At 42.7% G+C, this 17,020-nt stretch overlaps 3 protein-coding genes across 7 annotated transcripts in view; 2 read left to right on the top strand and 1 right to left on the bottom strand.

Annotated features, from left to right (window-relative positions):
- Positions 1 to 17,020, top strand: part of RpL6 (ribosomal protein L6) — a 127,891-nt gene that overhangs the window by 30,726 nt on the left and 80,145 nt on the right. The window lies entirely within an intron of this gene.
- LOC108010830 (alpha-tocopherol transfer protein-like) lies at positions 4,090 to 5,974 on the top strand. 2 transcript variants are annotated; one of them, XM_017075796.4, is made up of 5 exons: positions 4,090 to 4,457; positions 4,552 to 4,659; positions 5,260 to 5,404; positions 5,462 to 5,675; positions 5,733 to 5,974. In XM_017075796.4, exons 1-5 carry the CDS (start codon positions 4,183 to 4,185, stop codon positions 5,885 to 5,887), a joined length of 897 nt encoding a protein of 298 aa, XP_016931285.4. In that variant the 5' UTR covers positions 4,090 to 4,182; the 3' UTR covers positions 5,888 to 5,974. The 2 variants fall into 2 exon arrangements, with proteins under 2 accessions (XP_016931285.4, XP_070852427.1); XM_070996326.1 differs by lacking the exons at positions 4,090 to 4,457; positions 4,552 to 4,659 and adding an exon at positions 4,987 to 5,027.
- Zmynd8 (Zinc finger MYND-type containing 8) lies at positions 6,149 to 15,590 on the bottom strand. Of its 3 annotated transcripts, none has more exons than XM_065866356.2 (9): positions 15,387 to 15,590; positions 15,026 to 15,256; positions 13,289 to 14,344; positions 12,697 to 12,863; positions 12,553 to 12,634; positions 10,570 to 10,750; positions 7,923 to 10,423; positions 6,993 to 7,865; positions 6,149 to 6,890 (listed from the first exon to the last, which is right to left on the bottom strand). In XM_065866356.2, exons 3-9 carry the CDS (start codon positions 14,327 to 14,329, stop codon positions 6,669 to 6,671), a joined length of 5,067 nt encoding a protein of 1,688 aa, XP_065722428.2. In that variant the 5' UTR covers positions 14,330 to 14,344; positions 15,026 to 15,256; positions 15,387 to 15,590; the 3' UTR covers positions 6,149 to 6,668. The 3 variants fall into 3 exon arrangements, with proteins under 3 accessions (XP_065722428.2, XP_016931281.4, XP_065722429.2); XM_017075792.4 differs by having other exon boundaries at positions 15,127 to 15,256; XM_065866357.2 differs by having other exon boundaries at positions 15,127 to 15,253.

The raw sequence follows: 17,020 nt of genomic DNA, 5'->3' as shown, positions 1-17,020 counted from the left end.
CACCCCCTCCCGCGGATCCATTCCCCTTCGGTACCCGCAGTTTCCACTCCTCGGACTCACAAACTGGTTGCCATCGGCAGCAAACATTTGCAGTTTGCTATTTGCCGTTTGCTCTTTGCGCGCGGCTTCTAATCCGTTTGGAATTTCAGACACGCCAAAGTGGCGCACCGGCTGTTTTAACTGAGCGAAGCATGCCACTGCTACACGGAAAGAAAGGTCTTTTAAATTTCGTGCTCCTTAAATATGTACCATTTCATTTGTAAATTCGCGTAATATAATTTCCAATGAATTGTCATTCAACTTATATAGCCTTAAGTACTTAATTAAATTCCCAATCAATTGGCATTCAAACCTAAAAACATTCATTTTTGGCGGGCTTTTGGTAAAAAAAAGTGAGGAATAATCCTGTATTTGCCATACATTTTGAATCCTAATTTTGGGCCAATTAAGATCAGTATTTTGACCAAAACAAAGCAACAAATGGTCCAATTGTGGAGTGTCATACCTCGTTGAGCTCGTAATAAAATTTCCAATCGATTGGCATTAAAACATGAAAACTTTAATTTTTGGCCATTTTTGACCAAAATAATAACCCCTTTTAAAAATGGAAAATATCGTCAAAATTTAAAGTCTCTTTTCCCTATCCGAAAATGATGTGGATCGTTAGCTTGGGTTGGTAGCTGATCAAAACAGTCGTTCTCTTAGCTGAGACCCTTAATTTACCCAAGCTACGACAAAAAAATTAACCGAAAATATCGTATTTTTCCCATACATTTTGAATCCTCATTTTGCGCCATTTAAGATCAGTATTTTGACCAAAACAAAGCAACAAATGGTCCAATTGTGAATTGTCCTACCTCGATGAGCTCGTAATAAAATTTCCAATCGATTGGCATTAAAACCTGAAAACTTTAATTTTTGGCCATTTTTAACCAAAATAAGTGATGTAACTTTTAAAAAATGGAAAAAATCGTCAAAATTTAAAGGCTCTTATCCCTATCCGAAAATGATGTGGATCGTTAGCTTGGGTTATTAGCTGATCAAAACAGTCGTTCTCTTAGCTGAGACTCTTAATTTACCCAAGCTACGACAAAAATATTAACCGAAAAAATCGTATTTTTCACATACATTTTGAATCCTCATTTTGAGCCATTTAAGATCAGTATTTTGACCAAAACAAAGCAACAAATGGTACAATTGTGGATTGTCCAACCTCGTTGAGCTCGTAATAAAATTTCCAATCGATTGGCATTAAAACCTGAAAACTTTAATTTTTGGCCATTTTTGACCAAAATAAGTGATGTAACCCCTTTTAAAAAATGGAAAAAATCGTCAAAATTTAAAGTCTCTTGTCCCTATCCGAAAATGATGTGGATCGTTAGCTTGGGTTGTTAGCTGATCAAAACAGTCGTTCTCTTAGCTGAGACCCTTAATTTACCCAAGCTACGACAGAAATATTAACCGAAAAAATCGTATTTTTCCCATACATTTTGAATCCTTATTTTGAGCCATTTAAGATCAGTATTTTGACCAAAACAAAGCAACAAATGGTCCAATTGTGAATTGTCCTACCTCGATGAGCTCGTAATAAAATTTCCAATCGATTGGCATTAAAACCTGAAAACTTTAATTTTTGGCCATTTTTAACCAAAATAAGTGATGTAACTTTTAAAAAATGGAAAAAATCGTCAAAATTTAAAGTCTCTTATCCCTATCCGAAAATGATGTGGATCGTTAGCTTGGGTTATTAGCTGATCAAAACAGTCGTTCTCTTAGCTGAGACTCTTAATTTACCCAAGCTACGACAAAAATATTAACCGAGAAAATCGTATTTTTCCCATACATTTTGAATCCTTATTTTGAGCCATTTAAGATCAGTATTTTGACCAAAACAAAGCAACAAATGGTCCAATTGTGGAGTGTCATACCTCGTTGAGCTCGTAATAAAATTTCCAATCGATTGGCATTAAAACCTGAAAACTTTAATTTTTGGCCATTTTTGACCAAAATAAGTGATGTAACCCCTTTTAAAAAATGGAAAAAATCGTCAAAATTTAAAGTCTCTTGTCCCTATCCGAAAATGATGTGGATCGTTAGCTTGGGTTATTAGCTAATCAAAACAGTCGTTCTCTTAGCTGAGACTCTTAATTTACCCAAGCTACGACAAAAATATTAACCGAGAAAATCGTATTTTTCCCATACATTTTGAATCCTTATTTTGAGCCATTTAAGATCAGTATTTTGACCAAAACAAAGCAACAAATGGTCCAATTGTGGAGTGTCATACCTCGTTGAGCTCGTAATAAAATTTCCAATCGATTGGCATTAAAACCTGAAAACTTTAATTTTTGGCCATTTTTGACCAAAATAAGTGATGTAACCCCTTTTAAAAAATGGAAAAAATCGTCAAAATTTAAAGTCTCTTGTCCCTATCCGAAAATGATGTGGATCGTTAGCTTGGGTTATTAGCTGATCAAAACAGTCGTTCTCTTAGCTGAGACTCTTAATTTACCCAAGCTACGACAAAAATATTAACCGAGAAAATCGTATTTTTCCCATACATTTTGAATCCTTATTTTGAGCCATTTAAGATCAGTATTTTGACCAAAACAAAGCAACAAATGGTCCAATTGTGGAGTGTCATACCTCGTTGAGCTCGTAATAAAATTTCCAATCGATTGGCATTAAAACCTGAAAACTTTAATTTTTGGCCATTTTTGACCAAAATAAGTGATGTAACCCCTTTTAAAAAATGGAAAAAATCGTCAAAATTTAAAGTCTCTTGTCCCTATCCGAAAATGATGTGGATCGTTAGCTTGGGTTGTAAGCTGATCAAAACAGTCGTTCTCTTAGCTGAGACCCTCAATTTAGCCAAGTTTCGAGTAAAACTGCCATTCGTATTTTTGCCATTTTTTATTGTTATACCTACATTGTACATTGTAATGACATTCACAAAGAATTTCCGTTTTTCGTCCATTATTTTTTCCAGTGCTCGGTTAAAGCTCGAGCCGCAGGCTGCCTAGCCAGGTTTGCATTTCTGACCGGCTGAGTGGCTGGCTGGTGTCTGCTGTTGGCAAAATGTCAAGTGTCTGCCGCGGAAATGAGGCCGATGTGGCATCTAGACTCCGCGTGTAAAGTCGAAGACGAAGTTGCTACACGTACTTGCATTGCAACTCTAGGAACTCGTATGGGTTGTGACATCTTATTCGGCAGAAGGATTCTGTAAACCTTTTGATATTTGCAATTAAATAACATTTTTTTAAATTTAATACTTTTAGCGTAGGGCTTTATTTTGTTTTGAGACATTTATTTATTTAGATAAAAATGTACGCACTTTCAAAATCTTACAATTACATGTTCGACAAATGATTCAATTCATAAATATTATGTATACGCCATATATGCCACTTTCTTTATCACATCTTCCTCCAATCTTAAGTCTTCATTTAGCTTCATACATATATACACCAGCAATTTCCTTTCGCCAGTCAAGCGTCACATTTTGGATTTGATGAAGGAGCTGAAATCTCTCGATCTTCCGAGCACACGCCATGCGAAAAAATAATAGGCCCCTCGTCATGGATCGGCCGCCCAATCACTTGATCACATGTTATGCAATCCCGAGGAAAGAGAAAAATATAATAACAACCGTACGGCAGCAACAGGCGAGCAAAAAAAATGCATTTTCACGCAGCCTGATGGAAGTGAAGTGAAATGAACCGATGACAAATACACCGAAAACAATGTTTTGTAAAGTTTTTTAAGCAAATGGAAATATATATCTTTTTATAGTAATGGTAGAAACTAGGAATCATTCTAAAATCAAAACACAAGTCACAATAATATTTAAAATACTTTTGCAATAGGCTTACTCTTAACCTCTAAACTATCGTATTTTCTTTTCGTGTGACTAACGAAAACCGTTGCTAGTTTTTCCTGAACACATGCTAGTCCTAGCCCCTCAACTCCCCGCCCCAAAAAATCCATTCCCGATCCCATCCCGAACTCATGGAATTGCATGCCGAATTCGCCAAGCCAAGTCAGACGGCCAACCAGTTTCACTTGCGAAAGCAACCAGCCTCCATTTCCATTTCATTCGAGAGTTGACCGCGCTCAAACGCGTTTCGGGCCAAGTAGCGCAACAATCAAAAGTAAATCCCGATCCCGGAGCAGCACAACGAAATGAAGGAGGCCGATTTGGAGAATCAGTATGCCAGTTTTCCGGAAATCCAGCGATCGGAAGTGCTGAAGTTTTTGGACTGGATCCACGCCCAGCCGCACATCTCGGATAGATTTTCGGAGGGCGAGGCCCTGCATTTCTTCCACGCCTGCCGCTACAGTATGGAGGTGGCCAAGCAGGTCCTGGACACCAATCTCACGGCCCGCACCCACCTGGTGGAGTTCTTCGAGGACCTCGACTGCGAACGACCTGAAATCAGGCGAGCCATGCGAACTGTGTGGGTTGAATACTGACTTAAATTCATATTAAATACAACCCTTTATTTTGTCCGTCTAACCTGGCTTTAACATCATGTTCTTACATATGTGCAGTTCTATTGTTCCTCTGCCAGGATCCACACCCGAAGGATATAGGGTAATTCTCGCTAAACTTGATGACTTGAATACCTCCAATTATAACTTTGCCGATGTTATGAAACTGTAAGTAACCGTAACTGGAAAAGTATATTTACAAACATAAATTTTAATCCTAAGGTTATAAATATGTGGGTCTTTTTAAAATTCGTGTTTAGTTTTTAAATATATCTATTTAGAAAGTTATATACAATTTGCAAACACTTGTTTAATTCTACTTCAATATTAATGGCTGTCAATTATTGTTGGCTGAGCTCCATTTTGCACGTCATTTGTGGCGTGATTATGACAAGGCATACGGAGAATGAGGAGATTAAAGGTCCGAGCTGAAACCTCAAACTTAGTGCAACCAAAAGCACGCACGGCACATATCGTCGTTCCCCGGATACAGAGATACACACTGAAATAATGAGAAACTTCGTCTCAAACTACAGGTACTCAAAATCCAGCGACTACTGTCGGATTATAAGATCATTATAATCTGCTTCATAATGGCAGACAATTAAGAAATAACAATTAAGCAAGCTTGACAGACAGGGGTGTAGTACAGGGGATGTAGATGGCGATGCATCAGAAAAAGTTGGGATCTTTCTTTTGGATCCAAGATCTTTTATTAGCATAGAAATTCTAACTATATTTGAACAACTCTTCTTTTTCTACTTTTAGATATTGTATGATATTCGACTTTTGGATGTATGAAGATGGAATTCAGCCGGGACACGTGATAGTTATCGACTTGAAAAACACTTCCTTGGGACATGTAGCCCGTATTGGCCTCTTGCAAATGAAGAAGTTTTTATATTACCTGCAGGTGATTAAACAAAACTTAAAACTTTTAGGAAAGATAACCGAAATCCTAATATTTCAGGAAGCTGCTGCCATCAGGCTGATCGGTTTTCACTTCATTAACATTGTACCTTTCATGGACAAGATTCTGGCGCTCATGACTCCGTTTATGAAAAAGGAACTGACTACTGTACTGCATGTGCACAGCGACATGAAGGAGTTCTACAAATTTGTGCCCAAGGAAATGCTTCCCAATGAATACGGCGGTCAAGTCGAAGAGACAAACATTGCCAAAGGTAAAGACGCGAGTCATAAACCCTCGATTAATTAACAAAACATAACCGTTTTCGCAGAAATTTACTATAAAAAGTTGCTGGACAATCGAAAGGAAATGCTTGAGTTTGAGACCCGCCATCAGGTGAACGAGAAATGTCGTCCCGGCAAACCAAAAAATGCTTCCGACCTATTTGGTATTGAGGGAAACTTTAAGAAGTTGGACATTGATTGAGAACGTGGTACTATTTTGCAACTTTAAAAAAAATTGTTTTTTACAGGGGTTTGATGACGAATTAAAGTTAAAAGTTAATTTTGATAATCCGTCGAGCTTGATGTTTTTGTAGCATTCTTTTGCGCGCAACTTTATTCTTTGGATTTTGCAAGTGTTGCATACTTTTTAGTGTTTTATTTTATCCTCTTATATGGCTTTCCGAAAGCGATTTTAATTTAATTCTGTGTCCTGTTTTCCCCCAATTCATTTTTATGCACCGAGTTTTTTATGTTATAGGCAAAGATTTAATGAATTTTTTATTCCTAATTCACTTTACAGCTTTGCTTTAAATATACATAATATGTATGTAAAATAGATGACAAAAAACAATTTACAGTATGATTCAAAAGAAAAGTGGGATGACCTTATGTTTATGCAAAGTCCATCTTATGGCTTTACAATGATTCTTATCCACTAGGCGGTTAAGTTACAGTAAAACCAGCGAAACTACAATAACATTTATGAAATCTTATACCTAATTATTGAACGGTACTTTACACTTTCGTCTTTCAACTTAATCTAAGAGCAAATTAAAAAAAATTCAAAAGCTGCGCTCAAGGGAATTGAAATAAATATGAAGGTTTTCAGTTTGTAGTTTGGATCAAATATATGTGGTAGTAGAGTGAACGAACTATTCAATGTTTCTGAGTTTCTCCGGAATATCAAAGAAATTATTTCCTGCTTAACAGGCAGTCTTTCCAGGTGGAACACCCGCACGCTTTTGATGCTAGTCGTTCACGGTTTATGGCTGGAACACTTGTTGATTCATTTGATTTTGGCGCATAGCTTGCGGGTTGTTGTTGCCACGCATACCCTGCGGATTACTGTTGTTGATATTGTTTCCGTACATTTGGCGCATCCGGCTATTGTTTTTACCAGAACTGCGACCTGTAGCCTTTGGTACCTGCTTCTGATGCTGCTCTGCGATCATAAAGGGCGCGTTAGTATTCACGGTGATGGGTAACTGAAAAAATAGGTTAAACAAATTAGTGAATGTCAAGTAAAGGATGTTTGTCAGGGCTGAAAGCCTCGATTAGGATATTTCCCTTTGTTATAAATAACTTACAGGTATATTAAAGCGCTGTATAGGCATCGTTTGATTGGCGGGCTTGGGGTTGAAGTTGGGGGGATTTCGCTGCGCGGAAATGAGATTGGAAAGGTGGTTTCCAGTTGATGGTGTGGGTGTCATTACTGCGTTCATGCTGTTGCTGTTGTTATTAGCAGATGCCGGGGCCGTTACCGTAGCCGTCATCGTGGTACTGACCACTGGCCTTAAATATGTGGTTGCTGGCAGCTTAAGCACTGCCTCTTGATTTGGTTGGTTGAGCAACGTCATCATAGGCGGCCACTTCTTTGAGCTTTGTGCGCTAGCCACAGGTGTTGCAGGTGGACAGGCGGCGGCCGTTCGAATTATCTGTGAGCTGGGACTGGGACTGGTGATTGGTGGTGTCGCCGTAGGCATCGCCACTTTGGATTTAGATCGTCCGGGTTCTATAACCGGTACCGAAGCTGTAGGTGGAACTGGGTGTGTGGGTGGCACAGCCTGGCCACAGGTGGCAGAGTGTCTGGGCCAGTGCAGCTGTTGACAGGGATAGTCGCAGTAGGAGGTGTTCCAGCAGCAGTACAACTGGGCCTCACGCATGCAATTCGCGCACCACTGCTTCTTCTTCGCCTCTTCCACCGCCCGCATCTGCTCGATGGCGTTTTGCTGACGCAGATCGCTGATCACGCGCTTGTGATCCTGCTCCAATGTCTTGCGCATCTCGGCGATCATCAGCTCGCTTGTGCGATGCACGTCGTTTATCTGGCGTTCGTAGTGCTGCTTCAGGCGCTCGTTCTCCAGCGACAGGCCGGCGATTCGTGCTTGGAGTACACTCTGGTCCCCAGTAGCCATGTCGCTGAGCGTGTCCTCGATGACGGAGATGAAGTAGTCGGTGATCTTTGAAAAAAAAACTTTTGTAGTTTCCCTTGCCTAAATCAATAAAAGCAAACATACCTTGTGTGCGTTTTCCTTGAGTTTTTGGGAGACGGGTCCTGCTTGTGAAGGATAGATTTGCGATCCATCCGATCGGAGAGGACCGCAGGGTCGAGCCACCAGTTTTGGTACGCCTGACCGCAGAAGCATCTCACTCCAAGCCGTGGCCAAGCCCGGCGTTATGGGATCATTGGAGATGGACTCATTGGGTACGTTATCGCCTGTCAAACCATTCAACGCGCTAGCCAAAAGACCTACGGGCTCTCCATTGATTGTGGCGGTGCCTTCTTGTGATGTGTGGATGGTCATTTGGGGAACACTCAAACCGGCTAGAGGTGGAGGCATAGATATGGAGCTGCTGTGTTGGCAGCTCAATGGAACGGAAGGCGGTGTTGGTAGCGTGGATGTATTTTGTAACGTGCTCTTGGAAACGGCCCTCAGTGGTGGAACCGGGATAGTCATGGGACTGTGTAGATTGCTGCTGCTAGGCTGCTCCACGGGAATTACCACCATGTTTGATCTCAACAAAGACGAAGTGGTTGTGGCCGGTGCTGTAGTGCCCGGTGGGGAAGCTAACGTACGATCGTTCTTTGTCCGGAATTGTTGTTGTGACGGGGACTTTCCCTTGGGTGGTGGTGGTACTGGTTTGGCGACCACAAAAGTGCTACTTTGCTTGGGTGATGCCGAAGGTGAGGGTGCCGCTGACTGGACAGGCGAGTGAACTGGAGAGGATGTCTGTGGTACAGTTTGTGGGGGAACTTGTTGAACTCCCTTACGTTTTCCCGCTAAATCCGTGGACCTTAACGACTGCTTCTGGTTCACCCTTTGTATAGTGGTATCGCCCACAAATCGAACCAGGTCATCTGTTGCGGGTGTTTCCTCTCGTGGCGGCAGAGGAGGCGGAGGCATAGGCAGTGGCATGGGTGGCATTGATTCAAACCTCTGGCTAACACTGATCTGATCAGTTTCCATTTCATCCTCGCTCAGAATCTCCTCCTTGATTCTGACTTCCTCTGGAGGTGGATGCTCCACCGGATTGGGTAGCGGAGCCGCCACATGAGCTGGCAGCTGAGATTCCGGCAGAGCCGCAATTGATTCCTGCTGCTCCTGTTGCAAAGGAAGTTGTTCAACTAGAGGTTCATTTGACGTTGGTCTCACCGCCATTTCCTCATCTTCTGGTTCTGACATTACTTCAGTTTTAATTTCTATAAATGGAATAACTTTCTTGATAAGTTGTTGCTGCTGTCTCTCCACCTCGGATTGTTTTGGGTTTGCTGCTTCACTGCGTTTTGGTGCATTTTGTTTGGTAGCCGATGTCGGAAGAGGAGCTGTCGGAGGGGGAGCAGGAGCAGGAGGCAGGTCTTCAGCAGCTGCCGCTTGTTGCTGTTCGCGTGGTATCTTTGTGATAGTCACGCCCTGGCGACGTTTGACCAACTCCACCACAGAAATTACGGAGGCTGAAGCTCCAGGAGATGAAGTGGAAGTCTCCCTGGCAGGAGTTTCTTTGACCATCTCTGTATCTTGTGATTTTTCCTCATGCGGAATAGGTTTTGGAGATTTTGTAGGTTCTATAGCTGCTTTTCCTTGACCATCACATTGTTTATCCTGCTCCGGTTGTTTTCTTGAATGCTTTGACTTGCGTTTGTGGTCGCTGGACTCGCTGGTGAAGCTGGCATCACTCTGGGAATGTTTTCGTTTTGGGGCCACCACCTCTGGGGCTTCTACGGATGCTGAAACTATCTTGGCAGCCAGGGATTTTCTTTTGAGCAACACCTTGCACCGTGAGTCGGTCAGGGATTCTCCAGATCTGGATATAACTTCATAGTTGTTGCTCTTGAGCTTGGAGTGATCGCTGGATCCGGACCCCGCCACCGCGACGATATCCACCTCCGGAAGCTTTTTTGTGGGGCTGGGCGATTGATCTGATTCGTTGCCCGATTCCGTGGCCTTCGTCTTCTTCACTATGGACAGCTTATCATCGGCCGTCTTTCGGATGAGGAACTGAAGCGGTGTCTTGTTGGCCGGCTCAAGTTCCCTATCGATGGCCGCGTACACGCCAGGCATCATCTGCTCCAGCTGTTGTTGTTCCTCCAGTGGATCGTAAGCGGTGCGGAAAGCGGCGTAATTGAACGCGCCAATCTTTCGCTTGATCTGCTCGATGTGAACTTCCACCTCCCGGACGCATTCCGCTAGATCTCTTGCTGATCTCCGACTGGTTTGCGTGTTTGGATTTTGAGCCGAGTAGAGAAAGCAGTCCTTTACGGGCACGAAAGCTCGGTCATGTTTGCCAAAGAAGCGCACATTCACCAGCGCTGCGTTGGTTGAGCCCATCGCCTTGGCGGGCCAGTAGGGAAAACCCTTCAGCTTGGCCCAGAGCAGTAGATGCGGATGCCGGCACACCTTCACGAACCACTCGTCGCTGGAGTTGGCGTTCAGGTAGCATTCAGGGCATGTGTCGATTTCGTTGGCCTCCTGCCGGCACACTTTTACCAGAGCCTTCGAGGCCTGTTCCACTTTCGCATCTAAAAATATATAAATTAAATAATTTTTAACAAAAGTTTTGAACCTACTGCTTCTAATTAATGTGATAATTGGTCGGAAAACAATTTTACCAAAAGTTTCGTTGCACAAACCAATTTTTAGTGGAACCAAATCAAAATAAACTTACCCCCGGCGTCCAGGATGAGTGCGTTGTGCTGCATCCACTTCACCTCGCCGAGGAACTCCTCTGTGCTTTGATAAGCCCCATCACGGATGCACTGCGCCAGGCTCTCGAAGCTCACCGGGTTCACAAAGTACTTCTTGTACGTCAGCGGGAAGACCTCTTGCGGCGAACGCAATTTGTGGGCCTAGGGATTGAAATGGGTTCAAAGAGAACGAGGGCATAAGTGTTGCGAGTTCGTTGCGCGGCGAAGAGAGCGTTCGTTCGACGAGCTTCTATCGTTTGAAAACAAGTTCTCGCTTTTCCCCAGATACACCAATAAGCGTATGTACGAGTATGTGTACTTATACATGCCATCCAGGTCTCAGGACCGGGGGATGGGAGAATAAGTAGAATAGGTTCGGTAGGGGAGGGAATTGTGAGCCGAGCCAATATAAAATACTGCTCTGTTCTTCCTGGCTCGGCTTCCCGCTTCTGGAGTGTAAGTAAACGCGAACCATGGTCTCCAATAGAGACCACAGATAGACAACTTTGTACAAACAGAAGCCCAAATAAACTTGGTATTGAATGGATTACAGTTGGGCTCAGTATAATAGCAAGCCAAAGTAGTAATATAATAGAAAATGTTTCATAATTTTCTCAAATTTAATTTTTATGGATATTTTTAATCAGGATATTCAAATGTGTCGTTTTTTAATAATTGAAGATTTGTTTAACGATGCTATTATTTTCACCCCGGCTGTAAGTGTAAGGAACTTTATACTGGTATGTGTTTATCCATTCCGTATGTTCTTGTATATAATTGCTTTTAATGGACGCTACCCAAGCGGCGATAACAATAAACTAATTAATTTATTTATTTTCTCACTCGCAAGAAGTTGTTTTATTTTAATCTAATTTAATGGTATGTGTTTGTCTAAAAGCTTCGCTTGTTTCTTATTTAATGGGTTGAATAAATGCCACAGATGTGTTTCAGACATAATAAAATATGTAGTAAGAGGACAGACATGACTCAGCCATAAATATGTATGTTTATCTTACGACATTCTTGCAAATAAACAATTGGCATATTGCGCTATTATCGAGTTATTTTAAGGTAATGGATAAAAGTATAGCTCATAATCTTTTTAATTCATTTTTCTATTGATTTTTATTGGTTTTTTAGTTGTCAGATTTCAAAGAGTTTCTTACTGAGCCCTGGCAAAAAGGTACAATTGAAGAGACTATTTGCGTAGCTCAGACCATTAAACCTCATTATCATGTACACGAGGCCCTCACGAACACAAGCACAGCCATCCATTAGCCACACGAGCAGGCCTTTGGCCATCGGAATCGACTGGCAGATAAGTAAACGCAGAGAAATAAACCACGTGAGTCGTAAAACAGCTCCGACTAAGGCCCACATCTGTCGTCGGAGTGGAGCTAACAGAGATGTGGGCTGTAGTCCCAAGGGTCAAGGGAGCACAGACTGAACTTGGTACCCAAGAACCCAAGAACCCAGCAAACCAGCGAGACATTTCAGGTGTCTATCTGCTCGGAATGTATGAACGTTCACTGAGCGAGAGAAAAAACTGGGTCTACAGTGGAAGCGAGTGGAGGCGGCAAAGAGCGCAAAAACACAGACCCATAACCCATATCAATTGCAGCTGCGGACACAATAATAGCACGACCAAGCACAATGCCACCCCTTAAATGCAATATCGATGGATGCACCAAGTTAATTTGGGAAGCTTTTCTGCATGACTTTAGGGGTTAAACATAGTGGTTACGTCAATGATTAATCAATAAGTATTGACACACTTTCTGAGGTATTATTCCGAGCGGAAGTATTCTTACATATGTGTGTCTGCTGGGGCACAGATTTTTCGCGTGACTTTTGAAACATACAGAGAACGTGTGTGGGAAGATAATGGGATCTCGACAAGGAACGAGATACTGTACATACAGAGCTGTTGGCATACGAATTGCAAAATCAGCTTATTCACTCACCCCGCGCACATGCTTCATGCGGTCCAGGGCGAAGGAAAGCAGCTGGCTCAGAAGATCCACGGAAACTCCATTGCGCCGCAGCCTGCAAGACAAAGAACCAATGAACAAAGCGGTTTCACTTATAGGGGAATGCCAGAAGGTCACCTCTTGGGCGCTGCCTCGATCACCTGACACTCGGGGCACTTCCAGGAGGAGTCGAACTTGGTGGTGGCGGGTCGCACGCAGTAGGTGTGGAAGGAGCGCAGACACTTGGAGCAGGCCATCAGCTTGCCGCACTGCCGACACTTCCAGCAAAAGGGGTCCCATCCAGGCTGAAAGACAGGATTGCGAGACATTATTATCACGTCCATACCCACTGAACATTCTGTTCCCACTGCTCGCGGATGTCAGGAATATCTTAAACGTGGAATTTTTTTGGTTTAACTAGGAGAAAACTAACAAAGACTGCTAAATATATAAACTAGTGCACAAGCGTACCAGACATATATATAAACGAGAGCGGGTTTGTCAATAATATAATGAATAATCGAAAACTACCTAAGTAAGTGGTATTGTGGTATACATATTATAACTGCTATTTGTAAGCAAGAAAACTATTATTGAAAAATAATTCAATTACAATAGAATGCTTGATTTATGCAAACCACGCTGCACGGAATTTCAGATAATTCAAAGTTCGAGATAAAGAAGCATGACTAATTCGGACCTATTCCTAATAACTGTTGTTACCACTCACCGTGGGTGGCTCCTCATACATGAGAACTAGCCGTTCGGCCGCCTCCTCCTCCTGAGTTTTCGCCGAGGCCATTTTTGAGTCGCTGGCATCCGAGAAGAGCGAGCTCTGCGCCTCCAGCTCACCGACGGGCCACTCAATATCCGGGTCGCCCTCGACAGAGGTGTGCTGCGCCAGCTCCGATTCCTGGTCATCATGGATAATGCGATCCAAGAAAGCGTTGTGCTTCTTGGCGAACTCCTCGTTCTCGCTGCGCAGGTTTCCCCGCCTCGGTGCCTTCTCCTCGTTGCTCCAACTGTTGCTCAGGGATAGGGTTTTGCTGCGGGACCGGCAGCGGGTTAGCCCTGGCTCCGGAGGATCGCTGATGCTGTCCTCCACATTCAGCTCGGCAAGTCGCTCGCCATCGTCACAGGCCATCGAGCGTCCTCGCGGTCTGCAGCTCTTAATGCCAATGTCGATTTCCTCGTCCTGCCAGTCGTCGTCCGAGTCCAGGATGGGAGCGGGAATGCTCTTGCTCCGCTTAAGGGCCATCTTGAGAGATTTTTGATTGTGATCGGTGGTGGCATTCAAGCTGCGGGACAGCTCTCCACCTGATGCCTGAGTGGCGAGATTACCGGGAGTGTTGCGCGACTTGCGGCGCTTAAACTTCGAGACCTCGGTCACAAAGTTGCTGAGGACCTCGGATTCGATGTGCGAGCGCTGCAGAGCAAGCATTTCCTTGGCCACCTTGGCCTTGTTGTTGGGCGTGGAGGACTGCACCTTCGTCAACTTCATGGTGAGAGAGGAGCCCACGTTGGTGTTCGAGGGACTCGAGCTGGAGGAGTGGCTGCTGCCGTTGGCCGATCCCGGCGGAGCGCTGACCACATACTTCTGACGTTTGCTGGGCACGGTAACCGATTCCATTTCGATGTGGCCATCCAGCGAGGAGCTCTGCAACTGCAACTGCGGTTGGGGGCTGTCGATGGCGGAGAGGGCCTCGAAGTCCGGTCGGGGAATGGATTTTAAACTGTCCCCACTGCTGTCGCTGCTGTCCGTGCTTTCCATGCTCTGTGCGAAAGACTAAAAAGGAAATTATTTGTTAGATATTTGTTAAAGCGTTGAAAAACAATAGTTTACATTCTTTTTAAAGTATAATAAAGCGCAAAGATTTTCACTATATGAACATGGATTAACTTCATTTTATTACTTTGTGGTCTTAACTCGGGGATTCTACAATAGCTATTTTAATGCTAATAGTATTATAGCTAAAAATACATTTCTCGAAAACAAAATGTGCTGTATCCTTGTGTACCATTTACAGTATCTTAAAATAGCTACCAAAATAACAAATTGAAGATGTCTTGAAACTAAAAATGTATTAAGCATTAAAACAAACTTATGATATGGTTGTCGAACAACCAGATTCTCAGGAACCGATAAGATATTTGTCATTTCATGATATGAAAATTGAAAGATTCCTGGACTCCTAGTCCTAGGTTTCCCGATTTAGAAACTAAAAAGGTTAAGTGGGGATGCTAAAAATACAGCAACATGATGTTATGCGGAAATGCTTAAGCCATAAAGGCAGTTAGTTAGCCACAGGGATTCGGAAGCCGCAAATATGATATGCTTTGTATTCCATAACAACCAGACTCGCCGCTGTGTGCGAAATGTGACGAATCCGCCAAATGGCAAGTCTAAGCACAAATGCGAAGTGTCACGGTATCGTGCGTGTTTTTGTTTGTCTCTCTTTTGCGTCACCTGAGCAACTTCAGCGAGTGTTGTTTGCAGCGTGTTTTCCGCACTTCCTCTCCTTTTGCATGTGCATTTTGACTGCCATTCAACCGTTCAATGTTACCCACCTGGCGAGGTTCGCGCGAGGGAGGCCTCACTGTGGCCGCTCTTCTGCTGGCATTTGCAGGCCGGAACCGTAACTATTTCGCTTTATTTCGGGATGATCTGTTTCTGGGCGAGATTCCGCTGCCGGGGCTTCTGCAAAAAAATGCGCACACGATTAATTCTGTGTTGTTTTGCATGCTTGGCTTGTGGGCGGGAGGGACAGTGGTATAGAGGGGAGCGGGGGAAAATCGGAGAGAATTTCCTTGTGCCTGTGCTACCTTACCAATTTCTCTTAGTTGTGGGCTATGATGTGCGATTTCTGAACGTTTCCTAGTCTGCCGTCTCCAGAGGCCTGATCTCAAGACTTCCGGTTACGACGATGATCCAACTTCAGCTGCCTCAATTGATGTAACGCTGCGCTTTCCTAGTTTAATTAATGGTTTTGTTGTAGTTTATTTTTTCCCCAAGTCTCGATGTTTATTCGATATCGATATCTTAGAGCTGGAACATACTCCGATGTTTATTCGATACTTTGCCAATGGTCGATGCTGCCATATTTTTTAATGGGGCGGTCCTCAGTACAAAAATAGGCGGGAATTTCAAAAATCTTGGTCAATTTAAACCGATTTCAATAAAATAAAAGTAAACTTAATGCGGTATTTACTTTACTACTTACTATATTGTTAATATTAAAATAGTAGTTGTTTTCCCGATTTATAAATGAATAACATGTAAATAATTCTCTTCCTAATGGTAAATAACTTTGCTAAGCGAAACAGTTGGCAATATTGGTTTTGATGAAACTTGTCTATTTGAAAATGAAATTCTTTAGATAACTTCGTAACATGTGCGAATTTTAAAAAAAAGTACGTTAAATATTAGCACTGTTTTGGTTTTTCAAGGGAAAATTGTTAAAATCATGTAAAGCTCAAAATCAGATAAAAAACATTACTTAAATGTGTAATTAAAGTTAAATGCAATGTTTAGTTTTTAATTTTTAATTTTTTCAATTTTTTTTAATAATCTTAAAGTGGCGTCAAGAAACTGGCTAATAACGATATCGAAGTGGGCAACTTCTAAAATATATAACGGTCTTAAATGATTAATTTTAGTTTCACACTTAAATGACCGTTAAACGCAGTTTATTAATCCTGAATTAATAAAACAAATTAATCAACTTTAAATAAAGGATTACATTTTTAATGCAACCACGAAGAGCTGAACAATTTACTACTAGTCAGGGATTAGATTGGAAAGCACTAGGCCATAAAAATAAATCAGGCGCATGGTTACACGAGGGCATACATCATAATTTCAGGTAATTAAGTTCGGTTTTATGCGATGATCTGCTCTAATTTGGTATTTGGCTTTGGAAAATAATGAGCTGAATAATGACCAAAAATGCAGAAGCATTTACATGAATTTATAATGGAGCGAATAACCTTGAAAGGGCCATAAATCATTGGGCAGCTTCACGAAAAATCTTTTATGGCAATTCGAGGAGTTTAATTAAAATTAAAAGGCTGCGCCAGCGAGACCTGGAGTCCTGAACCTGGACATTCTCCGGCATTCTGGCAGCACTTCCCGACTAGATATAACCCTGCTGGGCAGGTAAACAAGTTATGAATCCCATTACATAAACCATTTCCCAGGCTGACAATCCCCAGCCAAGTGGGCTGTCGCTGGGTGGTGGGCCGTGGCCCAAGGACCCCGCAATGGCTGAACTTCTACAAACGGTTTTCATATATTCATGGCAAATTATAATGCTGCGAGGGTATAAAATGCGACGAAGAAAGACAAAAGTTGCCCCATTCATAAGGGTCACACTCGGGCAGATATGTCCCCGACCTCGAACTGCCTACCGCCCGCTCAGCCATCCCACCCATAAGATGGCCCCTCCTCCACCTGGAATCCGAA

The sequence above is a fragment of the Drosophila suzukii genome, chromosome 3 (assembly GCF_043229965.1).
Source record: "Drosophila suzukii chromosome 3, CBGP_Dsuzu_IsoJpt1.0, whole genome shotgun sequence".
Classification (NCBI taxonomy): Eukaryota; Metazoa; Arthropoda; class Insecta; order Diptera; family Drosophilidae; genus Drosophila; species Drosophila suzukii.
The sequence above is the reverse complement of the archived record's forward strand: the minus strand, read 5'-3'. Positions and strand labels throughout refer to the sequence as shown.